Source organism: Gallinula chloropus (assembly GCF_964237585.1).
Source record: "Gallinula chloropus genome assembly, chromosome: 6".
Classification (NCBI taxonomy): domain Eukaryota; kingdom Metazoa; phylum Chordata; class Aves; order Gruiformes; family Rallidae; genus Gallinula; species Gallinula chloropus.
Genome location: NC_140091.1, coordinates 120279 through 147153, shown reverse-complemented (window position 1 = coordinate 147153; position 26875 = coordinate 120279). Strand labels below are relative to the sequence as shown.

Sequence of the window (26875 nt, the reverse complement as noted above, 5' to 3'; positions counted from 1 at the left end):
TCATCTAAGGCAGCAACTCGTGTTACAAAAGTTATTAAAACATCATTATAGACTTAAAAAAGCTTCAAATTTACAATTTCCTTTTCATAGGCACTCTATAAACTAAAACGTGGCCTTGTTTTCACAGCTGTTAGTTTAAGCATTTAAACTAGTTAAACATTACCAATGTTGCTCATTCTTTAGATATAAGCAAAAGGAAAAAAGAAATCACCCATTAACCAGAAGCATCATTTACAGTTTTTACTTTTTCCTACTTTATACAATGTTTTGCTTAAAAGTGACACTGTTTGGATACTGAGGTTTAGTGTACGTTATCCCATTGTCTTCTTAGGGCTTAGTTCCTTCTTTCCTAGAATTCGGTGAAGGCTGGCTGACATGAAGTAGGGTTTTGCTGTAGATCCATCATTTCTTTCCAGGTCTTCACCTGAATTTACACAGCAAAAGCAGCCAAAGGAGCCAACAGCAGTACAAACACGTGTGCACACACACAGAGAATTGGAGAAAAGAGAGAGCAAAATACCCAACATTAAAAAAAAAAAAATCTCAATCAAGGCAATTTAGCTATATTGTGAAGTTGATGAAGAGCACTATAAAATTTCCCAAACCAGAAGAGGGTTTACAGAAAACACAGATGTAAAGATTTAGCCATTTTTAAATGGAAGCAACGTAGCCATTATTAACAAGAGGTTTGGGTGAACCATTCCTGCACAGGGCTCTCTGCAAAGCAAACTGTTAATGGAAGTTAAGGAACATCTGAAAAACAAACGCCAGACATTCCCATGAGCCTTACAGCTCCCTTCATTATTTAAGCTACCTAAATTGGAACACTAACACACTCATGCACTGAGGAATGTATCAAGGAGCCAGACTGAAAAGCAGCAGCAGTTTGTCCTTCTCACTCTGCCAGCGTGGCACCCTCATTCTCTAAGGGATGGACACAGTGGCTTTCCACTCCTCCTCCCCTGACTGGCAGGTGAAAGAAGAGGCAGTACTTACAAAAGCAGAGGAAAAGCGTGTCGACACACATTGCATAGACGCTGAAGAACCCGTGTGCAACCAGGTAGGAGCCAATTATGACAGTCTGCAAAGAAAAAACCACAATAAACCCCCAAAGTTAGTTTGGCACCAGTGTTGCAGCACTAGCACAAGTCAGAAGCCTAGCCTGCTACGTGAATTTAATGGCAGCTCTGTAATTCTACCAGAGGTTACTACTGCTGCAGAAAGCAATCACAGGTTCAAGACTGTATCCTAACATGCAGCAGCTGCTAGTTTTACAGCTGCCGAACTGGAGCCACTTCAACCCCCAGAGAGAATATGTGCCAAGAATGTTCTGAACTCCTTCAAGTTTATTCTAAATAACCACTCACCCTGGAGATGCCCCAGAGTCTAGGGGGGGTACAAAGGGAGGAAAAGGTGCATCGCAAGTCCCTTCCATTAGAAGCCACACTGCCATCAGTGCCTCACCACCAGCCTTTGCTCTCTGGGAAGTCTGAGCAAAGCAGATGTGAAACCTAATTTCTGCGCTGGCACAGAGTCACTGCAGGGCCAATTCTGCCTCAAGGATCCAGAGGACCAGAGCGCAGCACAGGAGTCCTCACTCCAGTGGAGAGTATACCACCGGGCAGGTGACAACGGAAGCGGCTATCAGACCATGCCCCGAGTAGTTAGAGCACCTCAGCCCTCAGTGTTCAGGGGAATAGATGGGTGCCTTACCAACAGTGGTACCCAGTAGTAATTTAACGTTGGTGCTTCCTGTGCAAAGACTGGTATCCTCTGTGTGAAGAAGAAGAATGCAAGAACACCTGCAAGAAGCAGAGAGCCTTAGTGATTTCTTTGTTGACTCAGATTTCCTCACCCCTAGAGAACGGATGAGATGAAACAGACAGACAACAGATCTGAAGTTGGTTTAAATAAGAGTTTGTAAGCAATAAACTCCTCAATACTAATTATCTGCCAGATCTGTATTCTGACAGAAGATATATGTAAATGAGTCAATTACCATAGAGATATTCATGGGCCCAGAGAGACTTTAATGAATTGTTTTGTTTCATCATTCTACTGGATTTCATAGCATAATTAATACATAAACAAGACAATGGCAAGGGATAACAAAGACTGTTGGGTGGATCTTTTTTGCCCCTTTTTTATCTTAGAAAAGTTATGCTGCTTTAGATTTTATTGCTTGAAGAAATATTTAACTATTCTAGATTAAACAGGAAAAATGGCAGCGCTGGTGATGAGCATGACAGTAAGTTTAGTGCAGACCAATGCATCTGCCACAGAAATCCCCAGAGAATTTATTCTTGAGGAGGATGAAGACATGAATTAATTTCAGTGTTTCATGACTTAAATTTTAGGGAAGATGCCTCAAGTCAAAGTTGCTACCCCAGTTTGAAAGTCATTCTACAGTAACAACAAAATACTTCTGTTCTTGGTACTAATTTTCAACTTTTGATTAAAATATAATTCATTAGCAATCTTTTAAAGGATATAGAATACAAAATATGGCTATCTGTAGAAAAAAGTTTTGAAACTGATTTGACAATTTAGAAAAAAAGTAAGAGAATACTGCCCACTGGAGCTGCTGAAAGTGCTTCATTCATTGAAAAAGTATCACTTTTCTGTCACAAAACCCCCATGAATAATGTATTCACTGATACCTAAGAGAGCCCTATAAGGATGTTAGAAATAATCTATTTCTTTTACTCTAGCTTATAGCAATCACAGGCTTGAATCCAGCAGGGCCCCAGGCCTGCCCCCTGCAGACACATGCCCCCTCCCCTGGTGTGTTCTCCGTTACCTGGTGAATCTGTTCCCTTCCTGTGAAGAGACCTGACTGTGGCTGACTTATTGGATGGGCACTTGGTCTGATCCACCTACAATGCTCTGGCTGCACGAGCCCTTGTGCCAGCAACACATGCAAGAGCAGTAGAAGCCAGGTGAGGTGTGGGGGAAGGGGTGAAAAACGTATTTTAGTTCAGTCTTGCAAATCCTAGAAACAAGGGGTCAGCTTCTCAAGTAGTCTGACCGATGAGAGCCTCCATCTGGTAACTAAGCATGTATGAGTGCTGCAGGCATGCTTGTAGGTACCAGCAAACTACACACCGTTTGGAAAATGAAATCAGCTTACCTACACCACCAGCAACGAGGATTTTCCCCAGGAATAAAAGGAAGTCTGTAACTTTGTCCAGCACTGCAACTCTGTTCAACAAAGGACAGAAAGACAAATGCATCATCCTCACGAGCCAGACGTTTGTAGCTTTTCTCCTTAGATCTACAGACAATTGATAAAATATGACCATGAAGCTGTCTTCTGCTGGTTTCACAGGCTGGCAACACAAAAACGCAGAAACACAGCTCTGGGATGGGCTTTGTTATAGCCTCGTCCCATAAGGCAGGAGAGCGCTGAGCCCTTGCTGAGTTAGGCCTTCAAACACTGCTACAGCACTCAGGGACTGCTCCCTGCTCTGCCTGGTTACAACTAAACCAAAACATTGAAATACTTTCATGTCAGCCTTTCTACTAGGGTCACAGATAAGCTAGCCCAGAAGAGGCAAAGCACACGCCAAAACAAGGCTGCTGGTAGGTCTTTTCCCTCAGTCCTATCTGGCCACGTTTCGAGACCTGTAACACACCGAACCTGCTAGTTTAAGGTATCACAGTAAAACTCTGCAGACAGGAGGCCTCCAAGCAGGGAGACAATCACAGGTGAATGAATGAAGGTAGACAGAAAAATTGACAGTAAATCTGCAACCTCATTGAAAGCAACAGTTAATGTGTTTCTGCTCCCAATCCTCCCAGCCTGTCTTATCAGAAACTGCAGGTAAATAATGGGATGGCAAATGAGCTTTGTTTCATCAGCCTCTTGACAGTGCTGAAGGCTATGGATATGGTAATACACAGCACTGACTACCATGAAAGATAAACGTTAAGAAATATTAAAGAGAATAAATCATCATTAACCTGTCAGAATTCAGAATTAGCAAAATAAACAAGATAAAAAACATCTCCATTTGAAACAATAAAATGATACGGCTAGCTTTTAGCTATTGCTCTTACTCATTATAAGCAAAAGCACAAAGGATAGTGAGGTGATATTCTGAAAGGAAACAAAAGCAGCTTCTCTTTCCTACTGCACAGGCACTACATGGTGCAGGCAGTGCTGTACTGACATCCACACAGGGTATCACAGCGAATGCACTCCATCCTCACACCTGTAATTCCTTCTTAAACATCGTTTCCATTTTCCTTTTTCAGCCTCCACCTCCACTCCTCTACTACCCCCAGTGCTTCACTTAGTAATTCAAACCACACAGTTAGTTTGCTTTGTAATTAGATTGTCTGTTGCTACCATGGCCTGCTCCTAGGTTATTCTCCCATTATTTTTTGAACCCACAGCAGTACAGGAAGAGCCAAGAGCAATGCAGAAACATTCTGATGAGAACAGGGAGTTTGGCAGCAGTCTTGGTAGTGGGGAAGAGGGCCAGGGGAGTTCCCAGCACCAGGGAGATCTGGTTATGTCAAAGATACTGGTTTTGAAAGCAAAGCTCGCCCTCTTCTTTGCTGCCACACTCTGACACCCCATAAGCTTTCCGAATGAATCTGAAGACCCAGGTCTTTCTGTTTCCCTTTTCACAGCCAGTGAGCTGTGAAGAAGGAAAAAAGCTCAAGAAACACACATACAGCAGATACTGAGCACCCTGCTCCCATTTATCTATAGGTCTCCTCCCAGGGGCTCTGTTGGTTCCTTGGAGGTACTATGACTTTAGAAGAAGAGTCACCACAAAGCTGTAAGCTTCTACCAGCTTTGCAGAGGGCAATATGCTGGACAGCACGCTGCTGCACACCGAGCGTCAGAAGCCAGGGCCGTGTCTGAGGGCAGAGGCAGCTTGCAACATTTGGAGGAGACACAGGAGAGGAACCAAGTGTGTCTTCAGAGCACAGGAGCAGGAAACCCTGACAGGGATGGGGAGATGGCCCCTTACCTCACCACATTCCGCATGAGCAAGAAGAATGCTTCCTTTGCTGAGGTGCAGAAGTTTTTACCGTATATGGCAATCTGCAAAATAATAGTAGCTGTTAAGTATTTAAAATGACTAGGATACCCCCTTGTATGCCAGAATCTTACTGTGTGTAACGCACAGTTCTCTCTAATATGTGGCCTTGAAACTCAGATGAGCATAAAGCACTTCCCCCTGCCACCTCTCAGTGCTTCCCACCAGGTTGGGACAGAACATTATCCATCTCTCCCCTTCAAATCACCTGGCCATGAGCATCACCCTTTGTGATCCTGCAGGCAGCAGAGCAATTACAGTACTCGCTGAGGGACTCTTCTCACTTTGCTAGTTACCTATGCTAGATTCATGGTGAGTGGAAAGGAACAGGCAGCTGCAAAGCAGAAGCGAGTTGGCCCCTGTAGGTACCTCCTCTGACCTGATGCTGTTCTCACTTAAGAAATCAGCAATACCAGTGTCAAAGTCAAGGGTTTACATCAGCAAAGAGCAGGCAGCTGAAGGTACTCAGAAACAAAACCATCTCTTCTTCCTAGAATACTGTCCAGATGGATATAACATACCCAGACAGCTCTTAATGCAATCAGTTTAAACAAGACAGTGAAAAGAATGCTGTCTCTTCAGGATGGCACTACTTGAAAACATCAGTTACATCAACATGGGTTATAATGGACCCATTACAGTCACCTCCTACGAGACAAGAAGTCAGTGACTGTACCAACCAATTGCTGAAACTGCTTCCAAGTCAGAACATCCTAGGCTGACATTTGTGTACGTTTATTTAAGTGAAAATCTGGAATTTTTTTCCTGGAATCTAGAAGGGCTATTTTAGAGAACTATCACTGCTGCTGTTAGCAGAACTTGTGCTTTTAACTTCCAAGGGAAAACACAGGTATCACATGGCTTCTAACCTCCTCACTCAGACACTGCCTCCAACATGAACTGTCAACATGCAATATAAAACAAGATAATGTTCCTGCTGAAATCAGGGTTTCAATTGCTGAATCAGAGGGCTAGCTAGACAGCTATGTCATCTCTTCTGCTTACTTTGGGGGTGAGGGAGATGGGTAAGGACAGTTATGAAAAGAGATTGAGTTTAGAAGAACTTAGAAAAACAAATCTTAATTCTTCACAGTAGGACCACATGCATTTCCTGTGAACTCCCATAAATCCCATTATTTATTCAGCAGGTTATAGTACTGCTGGTTGTTGAGTCAACTAGTGGTGGCTAGGGCATTTTTAGTGTCTCAGATAGGAGACCACATGCAGATACAGCACATACCATGATGTAGGCATTTCTGTTTATAAATTTCAAGAATTTTTCCAAACACCAGAAGCAGCATTTGAGGCAGCAGAGTAGAAATCTAGTGAAGGAGTTCTGTGTACCTGGAAAAGTAAATAAAATAAAAAGAGAGAGTACATCACACAAAGAACTCATGAATGGTCTTCAGAACATAGGAAACTATTCAGAAGAAAAGCTTACTGACAAAAGCAGAAACATTATTTCTTTTCTTCTAGATACAGACTTCTTTCTCAACCAAATTTAGCTCACTAGCTTTCTATTACATCAGATCCACACGCATGAACTTTGCATGAAGTTCCCCAGAACAAAGACTCAATTTAGGTAAATCAGAACAAATTCACTGGCTTCAAATGGAGCTACAGTGGCTAAAAATAACGTGGAATTACTATCTTATAATCACTGAAAAAAAACATCTTGGGAAAGTAAGGAAGTAATTTACCAAAGGAGATCTTAATAACCTAGAGCTGATTCGTAGATCTCACCTTTCAGTTTGTGATCCAAGTACTCCAGTATTACTCTAATAAGCTGGACAATTGCAAGAATTAAGGCTCCAAATGCCAGCGAACCTGTGTGGTATCTGAAACAAAACAAACGACTGTTACCACGTGCGTGTCTATGTGAACAAGTCTGTACTGTAACTGGAGGAAGGCTCACTAGTGAAAGTTATGTATACTGATGGACCTCCACCTGACCCACCAGAGAATGAAGCCATTGGTGCTGCTGTGAGTACGTCTGCCTCTCAACATGTGTGGCCAGCTGTGTATTTACATGTTACACATGTGTATATGGGTGTATGTGTGTACTAGGAGTACCTGCTCAGCCTTGTAACTGGTTGGACCTGGGTGCCAGGCCTGCAGTGGCCTTGCTGCTATTGGGCTACAAGATCCAGCCTCCCCTCACAGCTAGGTTTTCCTGATTACTGTACTGCTTTGGGGTGGAGTGGAGTTCGTTTTCTTCGTACGGCGCCGTGTTTTGGGTTTGTGATGAAAACCATTGGTAACACACCGATGATTGAGCTATTGATGAGCAGCAGCCAGACCCTTTCTGCTCCTGTCAGTGAGCAGCCTGGGGGGGACAAGAGGCTGGGAGGGGACACTGCCAGGAGACCTGACCCCAACTGACCCCAGGGATGTCCCACACCGTACATCGTCGTGCTCAGCAGTAACAGCTGAGGGGAAGGAGGAGGAAAAGGGGGATGTTGCAGTTAGGGAGTTCATCTTCCCAAGTCCCCACTACGTGAGACGAAGCCCCACTGCCCCAGGGATGGCTGAACACCTCCCTATCTCTACCTATCAAACTGTCTTTATCTCAGCCCAGAGCTTTTCACACTTTCACCCTTCCAGGTCTCTCCCCATCCCGCTGTGGGGGGTTTGGCTGCCTGCTGGGATTAAACCACAGTGCTGATGGATAATTTTCACCTATTACTCTTAAGTCTGGCTTCCCTGGCTGAAAAAAGGGCACTTGTTGGATACAGGGTGAGGCTCCCCCCAGCCTTACCGTATTGCTCGTCCGAACGAGGAGAAGAGTGGCCACAGTGGAATATCAGCTGGTTTTCGATAGGCCCAGTAGTAAGAGGCAAAGGCACCAGCAAGGGTACACTGACCCAGTGCAATTGCAAAGTTCACCAGCCAGAGAAAGACAAAGGCATTGGCTAACTGGAAGATGAGTATGTACTTATGGTACAGGCTTTCTCCTCCATAAAAAGCAAAAGTACACTGTGCACCCGGACACAGTTTAGTCACGTTGGTTGTGTTGAAAGTCTGTACAGAAAGAAGAATAAACACCACCATGAGAAGCAATGAATTCTGTGTACAGGCTCTTTGGTTCAGCAGCTTAATAGAAATAACGTAATTCTGCCTGATGTTTCATCAGCTCATTCAGCAGTGCACCCCAATGCAGCATAACCTGCTAACATATCTAGAGGTTCACATTAATGCCTCCTGTCAGTGCTCAACTATGCTGCTAGCAGACAGGGCTGCTCACCCTGAAAACCATGCAAGTGGAATCTGAATTTCAGAAATATGAGATACATAAACGCTTCAGCTTCACTAAAACCTGTTCACACTAAAAAACCCCACAACTATTTGAAAACCAGAGGCATTGGATAAATCACCACAGTTGAAGTCAACTGTGCTATGCTATTTTACACAAGCTGTGGATGTGGGTGCAACCTCCCTTACCTATCTCAGAGTATTAACACATACATAGTCTTTACATCGAATTACTTTTCCCTATTTATGTTGTTCATCTGATGCATTTGCTCAGTTTGGATGTGAAATATAGCCAGCCAATTTCTAATCCCTTTCTTTTTTTAGTGTTCAGACATCAGCAGGGTGGGGAATTGTTTGGGATATACATAACCACAGCAGTACACTGAAGTTTAAACACCTGAAAATAACCATGATATAGTATTTGATAAACATCTATACTTTCAAAAAAAAATTTAAATTCAACCCTACAGCCAAGTTAAAAACATTTCCCTGAGGATAAAATAATAATAAAGAAATATTTTTGAAGCTTCTTAGAAGTCATTGCTGTGTCAAAAGAAGCTAAGCCTCTGCTTCAAATCATGGCTGGTCCTTGGGCAGGCTTGAAGCACAGCTTTCAAAGTTTCACACTGCCTTCTGAGGACCATAAAAGAGAATCCTCATGTATTCAAGAACATCTTTTCAAATAAACTTGTATTTCCATGTCTTCTGCTCTCACCCTGTAAATTAGAACAGTTAATATTTACCTGCCTCACAGGACAGTTTAGCAAAAAGATATAGTTTATGTTTGTAAATTGCTCTGAGCAAAGAAGTGTTATCTGGACAGTAAGAGCTCTTTTTCAGATTTAACATGGAAAATCATTACTTAAGATATGCACATTTTCCACTAGCATTGCATTTATAGTAATTAATGAATGCAATTAGTATCGCTCTCACTATAGGTAAATATTGGTTCACTTACCTCTGGATCACAAGTCAGGTTTGCATACTTGCACTGTGTTTCATTAGCCATCACTTTATACACAGGTTCTCCTGATGTGGCCAGGAAACTGAACAAACTATTTTAAGGAGGAATCACAGAACTACAGGCTTGGAGGATTCTGCAGTGGGTAACCACTAGCTCTAAAGAACTTGTGCAGGTAACAGAACAGCTGCTCTTGCTATGCATAGATCTATCTGAAGGGCTGATATACAAGACTGAATACTCTCATTACCCAGAGAACTAAGGCAAACTCCATCCAGTAATAAGCCCTGACCAGAACTGGCAAGGGGAGTAATCTTGAAGTTGATCCAGTCTCTCCTGCACATCTAAGTCTGGTAAGGCAGATTATACAGTAGTTCTACGACAGTTCCTGGTTTGGTAGAAGCAGACACAGAGCATAAGGATAAACTAACATTGTCCTGAACAGCAATAACTGACCCTCTTTGCACATGAAAGAACAATCTGATTTCAAAAAAGCCATTTTCCCCTTTCTGATGCCTTACACCAAAGTCTTGCTGTTCTGAGAACAGCTGGTGGGTGCTGTTAGGTAATTTACAGAGGACTCAGTGCACTGTGTGTTCCCTCACTCCCTTCCTATACTTTTTTGAACAAAACATGCCCGGAACTCACCCCACGCCAGCTAAGAGAATTCACAAGATGCCTACAGAGCATGCAGCACATTCAAGGCCACATTCACTCTTTGCTGAGTGCCCCTTTTTTACCCCTTAAAGTCAACCTTACGTAGGACATGAGGCCTGTGGAGCACCAGCAGATTGCCTGTCTCTGCATGTATTTTATTTCAGCTCTTTTTAATGAAATTAAATTCACTGCCCGATTTGACACCACATGCAAATGTGCCATCAGAAAGAGTGCATCAGTGCAGCAAGTGCTAAGTGACCTGTAGCCCTCCTCACACTGAAATAGCAGAGAACTATCCAGCCTTGCAGATCAGAAGCCTGTTCCTCCAGAGAGGTTCACAGTGGAAGGATACACAGCTGTCACAGCCCAGTAGGAAATGCAAATTGCAATGAGGATGAAGGTGACGATTGGGTAGAACAATGTAGACATTATATAGCCAATAGCCCTGGGAAAGAAAGAAAACACATCAGTAAGCACTCAACAATTTAAGAAACAAGTTTTTTTATCAGTCCTCTTCTAGGATCATCACAGAATCACTGGCAGGGACCTCTAGAGACCATCCAGTCAGTCCAACCCTGCCAGACACACTAACACCTTCCCGTGACTACGTGACTGTCCTTGCCCGTGACATGAATCAGTGGTGCTCACCTGTGGTGTTCTGCAGGCAGAAAGAGGAATGGCCTTTCCTGCTGACAGCATAGAGAGCACCTCCTAACATCAAGCCTGATGTTTCAGAGGCCAGCATCCTACTAACAACTGTTGTGTGAGAATGTGACTAGTGAGCAGGAACTCGAGCTTGGCAGGGACAGGGAGGTGGCACAGCCCCTCCGGGCACACCAGCAGCAGCTGCCTCAGAGATGAACACTCCAGCTGGGTATCCCCCTGGATGTGGTTTCAGAGAGCAGGCGCTTCATTCGCTGAAGCCGCAGGTTCTCTTTGCACTCCTGCCATCTACCCCTTCCCACTTCTCTCCATTTTCTTCCCAGTGATCCTGTAACTTTATGACAAGCCTTTTTGTCTGTTACTATTTCCTTTAATATTTTTCCTGTGACTTGTGGCACTTCTGATGATATTTGTTTTATAGGAGGCAGTTTCCAGAATGTAGAAGGAGGTAAATTCACTCATTTCCTGCTGCTAAGCTAGTAAATGCTGGAGGGAATGCAAGGGGACTGTCATGTGCAATCAAGAGGCTGCGTGGCACATCAGTTCCCATCCTAGTCTAGAGACATAAAATCCATTAAGAGCCACACAGGAGGGGACAACCAGCACAAGGTTGTTTGACAAATAACCACCATGTGCTAGCACTGTTCAGCAGCTAATGGTACACCTCTTTGTTACTGCTAAGACAACGGACAGTTACTCCAAAACACTGCGTAATAATTGTTATTTTTTTCTAACTATGGATTTCAAGTCAATTATTAGCATTATAATTGCAGGTTTTTTTGAAAGGTATTGAAAAATGTAATCTGATTTCTAGTCATTAGCATCTTATTTTTCATCTTCCTGAATACAGGGCATGGTCTGTTAGGTTTACAGTAATTATATACAGTGTTTCACCTCATGCATTATGCATGAGAGTAAAATCATCACCCTCAAGTGACTTTTCCATGCCACCAAAAAACTACTGAGTGTTATTTCTTCTCAGCACAAAGTTTATGAACCTTCTGAAATCCTTCTACCTGTCAAGGTGAACAAAAGTGTTGCAGAGCATTAAAGTGTTCCTGGATTTTAATGAACAAGAGTTTAAGAGTGTAATTTAGTGCTGACAAAATTAATTGTTATGCTCTAATTGCACAGTAGCGTAAGACAGGAAACAGGTACCTGGCTGAATGCAGAACTTCAGGATTTCTTAGCCCCATTAAGAAAATCCCCAATCATGATTTCCAAGAACCACAACGTTAACAGAGGTGGCAGAAAACTACAGGTGCAGACAAAGAAACTCAGAGCTAACTCTGTGTGCTCTACAAGGCCCGTGAGAACTTAGCCTGTTTGCAACGAAATCCAAGAGTCTGATGTTTTAAGTTAATTCCTTCCTTATATTCCCACTTAAAAAAAAAAAAAAGAGCACTGTGTAAAACAGCAAACACTATGAACAAAATTTATGCAGATTTCAGGCAATACAAAATTAACAGGTCTCCCAGGCCTTCAACTCTCAAATCCCACTCTGCTTTCTTCTTTACTCAGAGCTGAAAAGAAGTATCTTGGAATATACCATATTACAGTGTCTGGTCATGGAAGCCGCCTTTTCTCCCTGCTGATTTATGCATGTCCACACAACAGTCTGATCTGAGCCAGAATCCAGTCTTTCCTAAATAAATGCCACAGCCAAAACACCACCAACCCTCTACCACTAGTACATCTCTCAGCACTGTCACACAACAGAGCCAAGTTGGCAGGTAGAGGTCCCAGGCTCCCATCAACAGTGCACCACACCCCATTTCTGCTGATACACCTCCTTGCACTGAGGACACGTGGTACCACTTAGCAGGGTATATACTCTTAAGGCAGGGAGCTGAGAGACAAGAAATGTCATACTGCCAAAGAGAAAGCTCTTATAAGCACAACCTAATTAACAGAGAACTGGTGTTCATTATACTGCCCTCTTTGGCTCAACAAATCCAATGTTGTACTTAACCCCTGAATTTCTACCCTTGGCAGTGCTAGACAAAGCTCAAGAAGAGTGTACTCTAGCGAACATTTAATAATATTCAAACTGTATTAAAATCAAACATACCTACTACCTTCCTTCAGTAGTGCAATAGCAATCCGGATCCGATTCCTTAGGAAGATCAGCATCAGTATGATTATGACCTCAACAATACAAAGTATTATCACTGTAAACAAGCAAACAAAGTTAGACTCATCAAGAATAGAACCAACATGCTGCATCTGTAAGCTTTTCCCCCCTCTTGTATTTCACAGTGTTGTTCATGATCTGCTTAAAATTCTCTGCTAGAGAATTCTCTACCATTCTCCATTTCTCTTACTGCACGTCCCAATCTTAAATCCCATCTCTTAATTCTGTAAATTCCAGTGCAGAAAAGTTTTACATAGAGTTAGTCAAAATGTGTACACCCCTGACATTAGCATTTGCATTTTTAGAAGAAAAATTGAACACATCATTCTCAGAGAAAGATAATAATCTACTTACCTGTGACCACATTTGGCCTTAGATACACTTCACTCTGAACAAATTCTACTTTTCACAAACTACCACTTTGCATATTTGTATCCTAATGCTGCTAATTTGTGTTATTTAGCTATAACAAAATAAATAAAAAAGAGATAGAGTGTGCATTTTTCTGATACATGTATTTCCAGTATTTAGATGTACTTACACACTAGGTTTGTTTCAGTACTAACCTGGCATGACCTCCTTTCATCCCATTTGAGTTAAAAAACAGAAAAAGAAGAGACTAAGATAGGACAGAATTGGAAAAAATATTTTCACTTTCCAGTTGTGCTGCTGCTGTTATTGTACAAACTTGCTCTGAGGTCAGAGAGCTGAGCGCGCCATGTTTCCTTTCTTAGTTTTTAAATCATAAGCCAGATGTGGTTTAAGGAGTCTGCTTCAGTCTGACTTTTATTTGTGTCATTACAAAACCTACTTTTGCAGTAGAAAGTAAAAATAGTCTCTGGACTCCCTTGTCAGGAGGCACAGACCATGCTGAGGTCTCCCCTCAGCCTCCTCTTCTCCAGGCCTAAACCACCACATAAGGTAATGCAGCTTGTCCCAAACATTGTGAAAAAAGGAAAGCAACATACACGATGAGTTCTAGACCAGGACTAGAGGACCAATGCTTCCTTCAAGGATATTTAACTGCTTTGCCACAAGACTGGAAAAGTAATTTAATTCTCAAGTACATCATTTTACTCATCTGAAAGTGACACCTCTAGATAACTACACATCGGCTGCTAAGAATCAAGCAGTGGAAGAGACTGGAGTTACAAGGAAAAACATACAGAAGTCCTGCTTTTCTCTTAGGGATACTAAAAAGCTCTACCTCAACAGTGTCTAGAAGATGTCTCATGAGCTCAGTGATCCAACATAGAGACAAATGAAGACACAAAGAAAGGAGATTCTCTGAATATCCATTAACAGATACAAAGTTTAAAGGGCACTTACTAAATGCTAACCATGTTTGCCTCAGTTGCAGGTACACTCTGAAGTCTGTCTGGAATCCAATATCATAAACAGTGAGGTCTGATCCAGGTATTCCTTTAAGATGATCGTACTCCCAGTAACAATGCCAGATGCCTTTTACAAAACAACCCATAACAAGTGAGGGAAGAGAGAAGATTGTTTTTAAAAAAAATACCTTTTACAAGTCAAGTGTTTTTTCCTTCGCATGTCAGGTAAGCAGAAACCAAAAATGCATTACTGTGAGACTAGTCAATCTAACTTCACACTTACAGAAAAGAAATACAAGTGAATACAGACCAAGTATACTAAAGGTAGATAAGTCAGGTCACTACAACTGGTGCTAATTATCAGCACAGTTAGATTCTTACTAAATTTTGCTGCCATTTAACCATTTCTCAAATAATTGTGTCTAAAACTAGGCATTAATACTCTCAATTTTACTGTTTAATCAATGTAACTACTGATTTTACTTGCCTAAACTTAAGCCGTATGGAAAGATAGCCTCGGAGGCTGGAAGGCCACACCTACCGTAACCTATAATTCCAATCACACCAAAGATGAAAATCCAGAAGAGCACCCCAGCTATGAACCTCAGTAACACCAGGAAGAGCAGACTCACAATCATGGCAATGAACAGCCCACTAGAAAGACAAGAAACAGAAACACAAGAAAAACAAGAGAATCTTCACTTTCTGGCATGTCTGTTACTGCAAGTGAGGGTCACTTCACCTCACAAGAGAATGACTTGCAAAAATCTATTTCAAATCCTTTCTTATGGAATACATCCCCACGGCTATTCTCTGCTATTAGAAACAAACAGCTTGTAAAGGATGATCTCCCAGGGCAGAGCCAGAAATGTCTGTAAACACTAGGTTCTCAGGTTGGCTGATGGGAGTAGCACAAAGACTTTGTGTTCATTTACACCAGATGAACAACTCGCTGCCCTTTCCAGGCCGCGGTGTGCTCTACAGTACAGAAAGCTAGGCCCAAGGAAGATGTATGCCTGAGGAGGCTGCTACTCTATTAAAAATTCCTACTGGCAAAGAAGCAATGTTAGCAAATTCACATTCTAGGAGCTTTCCTAGAAAAAAGGAATTAAATTTAGGAGGAGAAGCAGTGATTCTTTCTACCCATCAGAAGAGAAAATGATCAGGGCACTGTGAGGCATAAAAAGAAACTGTTTTTCCTTTCTTAGGAGCTATCAATGGGGACCCTAGGAAAGACATCTAGAGGGTGTCTTCTCTTTATGAAGTGTATGGTAAGGAAATAATTGTTTTCATTTCACTCCCAGAAAGCAAACCAGGAAAAAACAACTGCAAAAGGCCTTTTGACTCAGCAAGGCCTTAGGCCTTCTAAAGCAGTGTGAATGATAATCCCATCCAGCCAACATCCAGCTCAGACATTTCACAGAAGATTTAACTTCTCAGAATTTTTATTAGTTGTTACATCATACTTTTGTATTAGTGCAGATTCAAAAAAAGTTTAAAACCTCTTCATGTCTGTGTTGCAATTTCTCTTCTGAACGTTCCCAGCTTATTTTGCCAGTTAACAAAGATAAAAAAATAGGTCTGCCTGATCATAAGCAATCAAAAAAGGCAAACTAAGCCAGATGGGCAGAAAGACAAGAAAAAGAATATCAGCTTACTTAGCTAAACCTTCATAAACCGGCTGTAAGTCCTAGTCCTTTAGAGATTTCCTAGCATGATGTACTTTCCCATTCTGAATGGCTTCTTTGAAATCCACAATATATTCCTCAAAAACAGTTGTAGATTTGGAGCTTACGACTCTACTCTTGAAAGCAGTAACTTAAGTTTATCTGAAGTTATCTTTACATATACAAAAGTTGTATTAACACCAAAACTGAGTACATGGGAACAACTCCATTGAACTGAGGCTAGAAAGCAGCAGTTCTTTGAGGGCATGCTAAAAAGACCAGAGCAATTCCAGTTTTAATTTTCAGTCCCACCTCCATTCACTATCAGGCTGTAATTGCCACTACCCAAACTCTGGTATATTTGTCCAGAAATCGTTTGATGTATGCTATCATTTGGTGAAAAGGATCAAGAAAATTCTATGCAACTACTTTACAAATAACAATTCCTTATAAAATTCTTTATTTGAAATGTGGAAACTATCTTTGGTATTTAGAATTTCTGTTTAAGAAAGTCAATTCTTCCTCTAGCATATCTGTTCAGCGAAAGAATTCCTTTGAAACAATCTAAACTACAAACCTGATCTCAATAAAAGATCTAGAGAGAACCAGGCTTGCTGAATAGCAGTGAGCTTCTTGCCACTGACTATTGTGAGCCATTATCAGACTCAGTATCAGAGAAAGCTGTCCTACCACCAGTGACTAAACACCTTTAAAAGCTGACAGCTCATGGTGCTGAACTAATTCTCCACATTAAGTTTACTACCTAAAGTTTATGTATTTATTGGTGGTGATTTGCATTGAGGATTGACTAATGTATGCTTAATATATGTGTGTTATAGGCTTTCACCTGGTGAAGACTTACACTTCTGTTGAAATTCATAAATACCCCAGTCTATCAAAACAAATATTAATGGGCTAAGAATGCACATGTACTTACATACTTCTTTCAGCAAATAGCTACTTCTTTTGTTTCAGTGCTGCATGGTTACTAATTGGTGATTAGTGAGCATTAACTGCAAGATAAGCTTAATACTGTTCAACACTTTTTGTTCTCAATGGTGCTTTGCCCGCTGCATTTGATTTATGAATTATAATGGATTTAATTATATATTACTGGCATGAATTTAGAAATTACATGGGATTTATATATACACTAATGACACTTAACAACTCCAATTGCTCTGAAATGTCTTTTAGTTATGATTTTACAGGTTTGGAATTACCACACAGATGGGTCCTCAGTAGTACTTCCAGTTTTTCTGCTACTCAAGATCAGCTGACGCTGTCTGCATGCTGCATTACCCTTACCTCATGTACAGATCCACAACAACATTATCATTATGAGAGGAAAGGAAATGACAGTTGCTCCTCAAGTTTAAAGACAGGATTGGTAACAAACACACACACGATACATTGTTTAATTCCCTGTGTTCTCCAAAGTGAGTTCAGTAAAGTTAAAAATACAGAAAATCTTACATTAAAATCCAATACCAGGAAATGGCATAGTCTTCAAAAATTTTCACTCCAATTGATCTTGCATCCAGGACATTATTGATGCCGCTGAGAAAAGACAAACCAAAGAAAAGTTTGCTTTAGGTAGAAAAGGTGAATTTATTTAAACAACAGATAGGCTCAGTGAAAGAATTTGAAATAGCTTTGCGAGTTATTAGAGTACATTACTATCCTACAGCTTCAGTCCTGTAACCAAGCCAACATCAATCACATCTACACCAATGAGAAAGCCTATGTAAAAATGTCAATACAGCTTCTGAAAACGCTTCATTAGAAAAAGATTTATAAGGACTGTTGCCACATATAATCACTTTAAGTCACAGGAAAATCCAATACTATTAAGATCTGCAATATACCTAAAGCCAAACAGTTTTGACTCCAGAACTGCTAATAGCAGAGAAGCAGGAAACAGCTCAGTGAAGCAAAGTGATAGAACTGTCTTCCTGTCCTGCAAAGTGCTTGCCTATATTAATGTTTTCCCAAGAAAAAATGGAAGGATCTTCTTATCAGTGAACAGGGAATGCAATTGTAGATGCCAGAAAAGGGAGCATAGTAAGGCGCCGGTGTTGCCAGTGTTGATAAGGTGCTAGGAGGAGGTAGCCTGGGACTGAGGGGCAAGAAAAGGTACCACTGTGCTTCAGGCAGGCTGAGGAATGACAGCAGCTGTGTGTTCTCTATGGAGACGTGGTGTCATGTATCAGTACATTGCTTTCTGACATTCAGACGTGCTAAAACCAGGAAGCGGGATGCTCAAAGTACTAGGACAGTCATGTCAGTGGAAAGGCCATCACAGGAAGAAATAACCAAGCCATTAACTCAGGCTTGCCTGAGTCCTGCAGCACGAGGATTTCATTTTGAACCTCCTTTAGCATTTTTTAATGCTTTTTTTTTTGCTAGGAAAACCAACAAGAATTACTTGAAACCCAACATTCATTCTGAGACAATCAGACTAAAACTTTTGGCTGCTTGCTCATTCCTTACTGGAACTTCACAAGTGTCCTGGCACAAACAGACCATCTACTAGCAAGTGTGGCCTAGATACCTTCAGCCATTTACTAGAACAGATTCAGATTATTTTTTCAATTGCCAAATTACTTCACAATCTCAGAATCCAGCAAACAAGCACTGAAGGGCAAAACTTACTTTGCAGCTTCCCTGAGATCAGTGACATTTCTTGTTTTCCCTATTCCATCTTTGAATGTAGTCTGATTTGCCACAGTTAGCACACCGTTCTTTGTGGAGAAGTCTGGGAAGCATCTCTTAAGAACTGTTCAAGATATCAAAGCCAAGCATAGCATACATATTACATTTAACGTCAAGCTCCGCTTTTATCACTTGTCTTTTCTAACATATTGAAATCATTTCAGATTCACAGGCAATTGTTTTTCAACCCGTTATCTAACGACTTTGACAAATCTAGGAAGAGACATTATATTCAAGATAATGATTTTCACGCACTGGGGCTTTTTGCCCATGCTCAGGCATGGTGGGCTCACAGCATTCAACTTTTGGGTCAGTACATCAGTTTCCATACAAATTCTTGATATTTTTCAATAAATCCATCCATATTTTCTCTTTTTTATAACCTGATTTACATGATCTCTATTTTTGTTCTTTTGTTGGATTTCAGCAAGGCTTTTGATACTGTATCTCACAGCATCTAGCTGGACAAAATGTCCAGCACACAACTTGACAAAGCCATAGTGTGTTGGGTGGGCAACGGGCTGACAGGTCTGGCCCAGAGGGTGATAGTGAACAGGGTTACATCTGGCTGATGGCCGGTCACTGGTGGGGTTCCCAGGGCTCCACTTTAGCTCCAGTTCTTTTTAATCTTTTCATAAATGACCTGGACACAGGACTAGAAGGTGCCTTAAGTAAGTCTGCAGATGACACCAAATTGGGAGGTCCTGGTGACAGCAAGTTACCCATGAGCCAGCAGTGTGCCCAGGGGTGCATCCAGCACAGCACAGCTAGCTGGTCCAGGGAGGGGACTGTCCTGCTCTGCACTGTGCTGGTGTGGCCTCACCTTGAGTCCTGGGTACAGTTTTGGGCACCCAATGCAGTATAAGAGGGACACAGAAATATTGGAGAGTGTCCAGAAGAACGCAACGAGAATGGTGAAGGGTCTGGATGCAAAGGCTTATGAGGAGAGGCTGAGGTCCCTGCGTTTGTTCAGCCTGGAAGAGGCTGAGGGGAGACCTCATGGGGGTCTGTGGCTTCCTGATGAGGGGGAGTGAAGGGGCAGCATAAATCTCTCTCCTCTCTTTGGGGACCAGGGATAGAACCTGAGGGAATGGTGTGAAGATGTGACAGGGAAGGTTTAGGTTGGACATTAGGAAGAAGTCCAATGCTCTGACTTGGCTGGCCCTGGGTGGAGCCAGAAGTTGGACACCTGCAACTGTAACTGGGATCAAGGACCATCTGAAGTTTAACAGCTGGCCACATGGTCCTTCCTACATCTGTGGCATTTTCCTGATGCCAACGGGTGCTTGCTCAGAAGTTTTTGAGGGCACAATCTGAACTGTAATACTTTTGTTATCTGTGCTGATTCAAGAGCAAGAAAGAGTTCAGCTTGACCCAATCACATTCTGAATGCTCACAGACAGCAGTTAGAAAACACTGTAATAAATCTTTATTGCTTCAAATTGAAAGGGTGCTACTTACAGCTCCTAGTGACCTTACCACAAAACACTTTTCAAACTGGAGTTGTGCTCTAACATGAATGCTTATCATCTGCTAATAAGTGTGTAATAAGTAGAACCACTCACAAGGTCTGCTTGGAATGATCATCGAAGGACAATCTTCATCACGAAGAACTTGAGCAACAGACTAAAAAGGGGAAAGACAGCACTGCTGAATATGTAGCAGAAGAATTACATGTTTTTTCATTTCTCACCCAGTCTGAGAAAATGCCCCAAACTGGACTTTGTAGCCTCCTGCCCAAACTGGACTGGTGGAGCTGCAAGATACATTCATGACGCAAAGTGTGAATCCAAATGGTCACTGTAGTTTGGGAAAAAACTATTCTTCCCTTTTCTAGAGATAAAAAAGAAAAGACTGTTCACTTTGGATCAGTGTCTAAGCCAGAAGTGACTGAGCAATTGTTCCTTGCCTCCCCTTCGCCTTTTCTCTTAAAGAAGAGTAAAAATTTAAACATAATTAATACAGCTTAATTGCAAGTTGCAATGTGGAGTACCAAAATATTAAAGGATACTGCTTGCCACAGTACTGCAACTACATAGGTAGCTGCAGGTATTGTTTTAAGCAAACAGTAATCATTTTAAGAGTGGGGGATTAGGCATGCATACAAGACCTCCACTCCTGATTAAATCACTTTCAAACCATATACATGGGACAACTCCTTACATGGTGAAATCACAATAATTCAGAATTTTGATGTAGCTCAGTAAAACCAGGCACGTTATATAGTACTTAAAGAAAAAAAAGAATCCATCACCTTCTGCCAGATACACACCTTGCGAGGATTGTTAAAACCAGGTTTGCAGAACTGCTTGTAGTAATTCCACTGATCTGGTTTGTATCTGTAGGAAGCCTGAACATCAATGTAGGTTGCAAACCTGTCTGGGCACTTTGAGACACAAAGCTGCAAGAAAAAAATACCCAAATAGTAAAGACACACTGGGGGTAGAGAAGGGGAAGGAAAGTCAGTGCAATTTAGAAAGCAAGAGAAAGACCACCAATAAAAGTGCATCATTTTATGGAATTGCCTTCAGTAATGTTTCCTGCTGTATTTAGAAAGGGACGTGTTTTTCTTTCTGATTCCCTCAAATACTTCTAAAATTCTTTGATAAATACACTTCCAAAGTCTCTCCTCACATCTGGCATATCATGCTGCTCTCTGTATCGTGGGTGCTACAGAGAGATACACAGAGTCTTCAGTCTGCTGAAAACACAAACATGCTATTTTTGAATACCCAGTGAAAACCCATCAGGTCCTTCTCCACTCCCAGCAGCAGCAGCGTGTATGAACCAGGTGGAGCAGTAGCTACTTTCAGGGAATACAGGTCATTTCCTTCAATTACATTTGTAGGGAGAAGCAAATCTACTGCTGACAGAGTTTCCATTCTGACAGCAACTGGTGTTAACAGGGTTCTTACTCTTCCTTGTGGGAGATTTCCATCTCTTCAGCTGTGGCAAATACTCATATGATGGTCACACTAACTGATAGGCCAGAAACATCTATCAATGACAGGGATCAGAGGTAAGGGCAAGCTGGAATGGGAAACACTTTAAAGTGATAGTGAAACAAACAAGACAACATTTGTAATCAGTAGATTGGTTACCATGTAACAGCCCTCATTTAAATCAATCCTGGACTTCACTGAATGCTGTCAAGAAGGCTCAGACCACACTCTGTTACCTGCAGTTTAATTACACGGTACAATTACCTTGACAGCAATGCTGGATCCCAGCAGTCCTGCTCCTAATTCCTCTGACCTACCCCATGCTGTAAGTTGTTGCTCATAAGATGAGCTGACATGGCTGTTTGTGCAATTACTCAGCAAACCAGGCCAATAAAATGGTCTCATGTGAAGAAGATCAGAAGTGTAATTTCTAACCCGGGCAAGCTCAGTCACTGAGTTTATTTTGCAGCTTCAGGAGAAGCTGCAGGATCGTCACTTCACAGCCCATAAGATCTAACTACACCCAGATACTCCTGTCGCTGGGAATATGCACATTGCCTTGCAAATGTCTAGTTTGGAGAATCCTAGATGTGAATCAATATTATTTTCTGCACAAACTGATTACTCCTGGATAGCTGCCTGCAATGAACTCCTAAGTAACAAATCGCTGTATTCAAGGAAACAGACTTTTTTTCCCAGCTCTTTTCTAAAATACACAATCTTGCCCAATTCTATTCAGTTTTTCTGACCACCACAAGCTACAGAGACTGTGCACTACACCTCATCCATGTAACAGTCATATTATATTTTGAAGGATATGAACAGCAATTCTTAAATCCAAACAAATGTATGTCTAGTTCTTAAGCATCATGACTAAGAGGCAAGGAAAATATTTCATCTCTATTTCACTCACCTGTGTTGTAGGACACTGTAGATTTATTAACACTACGGGGCTGGCACATTTCAGGATGTTAAAGTAAAACAAAACAGTCTTGTTTCTATGGAAGTGAATATAGGATAATTAATATTATAAATACAGGTGTTTATATATCCTACCATTCAAAAATGTATATCATACATCAACACTTAAATTCCACTATTGTGAACACTCACACTGCAAACACAAGACAAAAAACCCCCCAAAACCCAAGCAGACCCTGAATATTCTGTGCCAAGACATCTCTGAAAACAGGAGTATTTGTTCTAAAGAATGCTAATTTTGTGAAGTTTTTTCCACAGCAAGGTTTTAAGCTGAAGCAGCCCTAGGCACTGTTACAGGTATTGTAGTCCTGCCTCTAAGAAGTAAGGTCTGTAAAATAGCCCTGCAAAAACACTGCGGTGCCTTTGCTTACTCTGAAGATACTGTGTATGTACCACATGCAAAATCACTATCAGTAAATTCTACACTGCAAAAACTGCCTATTTTTTGTTGATCAGAAGGTGGCACCAGAATCAATCTAAAGCTTTTTAAGGCTTGAAATCGGTAACAGCTGCCCAGGGAACAGAATGATAAGAACATGCCCTGGTTTATGTTCTTCCTAGCTGATAGAGTGACATGTTTCCAGTTTAGGGTGAGAGAGAGCAGTGTTGGTAACACACTGATGTTTTCAGTTGTTCCCTAACAGCCATGCACTTTGCAGCTTCTTGTGCTGGCTAATAAAGTTGATAAACCTCCTTTGATTATAAATAAAGCACAGTCTGAGGGGTTTGCACCCCAGAATCCACACCCATGACAGCTCCTGAAACTTGGGACCTCAGGGAGGCTGCCACCTCGGTTCAGATTTGTTGAAAACTGATTATCCTAAGGTCTCTGGATTTAAACACCTGTGTTTTGAAGACAGCAAAACATGCTGTTAATCTTTGCTATGTAAGGAAACCATTGAATTGCTCTCCTGAAGATGGCATGGCAGCAGTCTTGCCCTTTTTACATGAGACTTCAAAGTCAGCTGGCTGTGCTGGGACTATACAGTGTTCCTGCATGAAATAACGGTGCACATACCCACAGCCCAGGATGTGCAGGAAAACAGTGAACTGTGTTTAAGCCACTGCTGACCCTTACTGTGGGAGCAGAGGCAGCTCTGCCTTGGGAACAGTATTAACAGTGATTGTGCTTGGGTTAACAGGGCTGCCTCTCCTCCATCTGTGGGCTTGGCACAGGTCCTGTTCCCACATCATCCCACGGTATCCCCCAGTCCAGGGCGCATCCTCTGCTCTTCCACCAGCACAGGGCTCCCACCAACTGCTGATCACAGCTGTGCCTTCAAAGCCATTAGGTAGCATCACTGCACATTCAACCTTCCTTTAAAGCTGGGATTAGTTCAACTGCCTGGCATTTTACAAGTTTAAATTGTTTTCATTCAGATATGTTCCCTATGCCCTGTTTAATGAAGCATGCATCATGGCAAAACCAATTCGTTGCCATTAGCTGTCGTTTTTAAAAATCCATACACTAAGATTTTGGACTGAAGAGCTTCTTGACAGCATAATCTGTGAACTGCTCAAAACCATTAATGATTTTTTTCTCTTAATATCTTCACCCACTTAATGATATTGACAGCTGAAAAGAAAGTTTAAACCTTCAGCAGTTTCAGTTCTGCTGACACCCCTCCTTACTTCTCAAAGCTCTTCATGTAGCAGGACTGTATCAATTAATTAAACTCACAATTCAAAATTTTCTAAGACTGGGAAACAGAGACAAGTAATAGAGTCGTTTGACTGGTATCCCCATGGAAGGCATAGTCATAGCTGCTTGTCCCCCACACCACTGATCCTCTGGCACTGGATAAACACCAGAAAAACCAACTGCTTCTCCTTATGGTCTTTTCTGTTATTTGGTGCATGCTGAGAAAAACTAACAATGCAATCTTTAAGTTATCCTGATACTTTACCAAAAGTATTCTCTGAATGATGAAAACAACTGGATTATAGTAAGAATTTGGGTCTAGTTTTGCACTGAGCAACTAATCTATTTCTGAACTTTATTTGGACTAAATACAGTAAGGGTCATTGACTCTACAACTTCCCACAAAAAGCCCTAGCAGAGGGATTTGAAGCCTCACATCTTATTCATAGCACACGAGCAATAAAGTTATGTGAAAGGATTTAGTACTCACTCATTGAGGGTATCCTTCTGACCACAGAACTGCCCATAGCTGTCAGTTGGGTAAATCACTTTCCTGGGGTCGCCGTGCACCCAAGCTGCAAACACACACGTTATCTGTTAACATTTTAGTTAAGTGTACACAGCCAATCATTCAACCTAACTAGCGTGGAAATGTATCACCTCTGACATACCATGTTAACCTTTCCTGACCACCACTGAAGAGATTGTAGATTTCCTAATGAAAAACCAAATTATAAAATAAACTAAGCTGAACTAAGTTGTGGATAAATCAGTAAACGAGCAAACCAGTTCACATCTTACCTTCAGGGCACATATATCTGGGCTGTATCCAAAATATGATGTAATGGACTTAGAAGTAATGGTTATTAAAAGGGGACAGAGCAGGAGCTAACCGTGTAGATAAATCTGACTGCTTAGACAACTGCAATGGTACTGGAATTAATGGAATACCTGAGTGCGTGACAGAAATCCATAGGGTGTGACTGAATCTAATGGACTCCATTTGCACTAAGAATGGAAACAAGCTCTCATTTTGTAAATGAAAACATTTCCTGACCTCTCACTTGGCAAATGTCCCATTTTTCAGTTATTAGGTCTGCATCTGGCAACCTATGGATTGTATGCCAGCATGAACCACAGAGCTGAATGGGAAGAGAGGTTTATTTTGGACTTGCAAAGTTCTTTTCTCCACTTGGAAGCAGGATTTCTTCTCCAAGCCACTTTCACCGGCACCTGAATTATCCTTTGAAGATATAAAGCATACCACCAGCTATCACTGTTAGTATTGTTATTGCTAAGCTGCAGTGTGCAGACCTGAAAAAGCTTCTGACATGACTACCCAGTGAACTTTTCTGTCTACTAACTGCTGACCCTAAATAATGGAAACCTCATTTATTCTGAAGTATCATCTAAAATGAGGATAGAATGGCAGAATACAATTCCATGCCATTACCCTGAGCTAACACCCTAAAATCAGGTTGCTAGAGAATTGTTAGAAAAGACCATTGATCTCCCAACTGTTTTACTTGACCACATATTATGTGGAAAGGATTACAGGTATTATAAAGATTTTAGTCCCAACTCTCCCCCTCTTGCTCTATATACTGAGTGTCAGGAACCCACTTCGCATGCACGTTAAGCTCTGATCTATGCAAACCACCCTGAACTTGCTTCTCTGCAATCACCCCATTTTCTCTCAACTTTGTGACAGTATATTTAGTCATTTGCAAGATTGTGATTTTCCTCAAGGCCACTTTGGTAAGGATAACAGCACTTAATGACGTGCACAGAAGAGACAGAACCTATGTAAGATCTGAGAGAGGGACAGATACACAACATATCTTCAATGACTTGTAAATAGCTACAGAAAATCTCTATTACCTTCAACCTGGAAGAATTTTAGGTTACCAAAATGAATCTGCTGGCTCTTTTTAACCTGTGTTAGTTTCCCTGTGTTTTGGCATTCATAAATTAACCTGCTACCTGGTAGCAAACATGTTTTAATAAAACAGTATTTAAAGAATCTGCTTTTAAAAGATGTATTTAGTACATTTTGTGAAATTCCATCACTGGGATAAGCTGCTGGGCGGATGGAGAAAGACACCTCAGCTAAATTCCACCTCAGCTAACTTCCAAAGGTAAACAAAGAATAATAGGGTCTGATTTACAACATATATATTTAGCTTTCAATTAACTCTGCAGCAAAAAGAGAAGGGAAACGACCAGTGGAAGAGAAAATATACAGCAACTGTCACTGCCTGTGCCAGGGCTAACCATCAAGATTAATAAACTTAATCCTCTGTCACCTTGTTTGCAAACTTAGAGCAACAACAGTGAAAGAATCCATGTGGTAAATAATCAATTTTTCTGGCCTATTAAGAGTTCTCCCTGAATGAAGAAGCAGCTTATAAGAACCATCCTGCCAGAGCATCACCGTGTTGCACGTGTTGTGCTGCACTACTGGTGACTCACTGTCAAGCACTAAATGGAAAGGAATCCAGCCACACAGAATTTTTATTCCATCATGCTCTGATGCTCATACGGCTGCAGTCTGAGTGCTGGCACAAACATCTGGGCTAAAAAAGAAAATGAAAGAGCAGCTGAAGCATATTACACAGTTGACTCAGCCCTCAGAGCAGCAAAGTGACATCCTATGACACTGGCACAGCATTTTCAGGAGGCCTGCAATTATGCCAGTGTTTTTTTCCATGTGGAGCCAACACACTTGGACAGTATCAAAAATAGCTAATGTCTGTCACTAAATGTCTGTCAGACCCTCTCCCTCCTTCCTCTGCTTGATGGGCTATGCCAGCGGTTGTGAAGGCTGGAAAGCTCTCTGCCAAGGAGAAAATGCGATTAGAACAGCAGCATCC

The 26875-nt window shown here is 41.5% G+C and overlaps 1 protein-coding gene across 1 annotated transcript in view; it reads right to left on the bottom strand.

The window, feature by feature from the left end:
- Positions 1 to 295: 295 nt before the first annotated feature.
- Positions 296 to 26875, bottom strand: part of SLC44A5 (solute carrier family 44 member 5) — a gene marked incomplete at its 5' end in the record, with an annotated part of 67564 nt that continues 40984 nt past the window's right edge. Inside the window, 19 exons of the mRNA XM_084266564.1 lie at positions 296 to 424; positions 997 to 1081; positions 1714 to 1802; positions 3131 to 3201; positions 4986 to 5059; positions 6295 to 6398; positions 6798 to 6892; positions 7813 to 8075; positions 9265 to 9352; positions 10277 to 10369; positions 12659 to 12758; positions 14051 to 14182; positions 14597 to 14709; positions 17199 to 17282; positions 18378 to 18501; positions 20003 to 20063; positions 20710 to 20838; positions 22293 to 22377; positions 24493 to 24577. Coding sequence (XP_084122690.1) covers positions 312 to 424; positions 997 to 1081; positions 1714 to 1802; positions 3131 to 3201; positions 4986 to 5059; positions 6295 to 6398; positions 6798 to 6892; positions 7813 to 8075; positions 9265 to 9352; positions 10277 to 10369; positions 12659 to 12758; positions 14051 to 14182; positions 14597 to 14709; positions 17199 to 17282; positions 18378 to 18501; positions 20003 to 20063; positions 20710 to 20838; positions 22293 to 22377; positions 24493 to 24577 — 1988 coding nt within the window. The 3' untranslated portion in view covers positions 296 to 311. The remainder of the gene's footprint in view (positions 425 to 996; positions 1082 to 1713; positions 1803 to 3130; positions 3202 to 4985; positions 5060 to 6294; positions 6399 to 6797; positions 6893 to 7812; positions 8076 to 9264; positions 9353 to 10276; positions 10370 to 12658; positions 12759 to 14050; positions 14183 to 14596; positions 14710 to 17198; positions 17283 to 18377; positions 18502 to 20002; positions 20064 to 20709; positions 20839 to 22292; positions 22378 to 24492; positions 24578 to 26875) is intronic.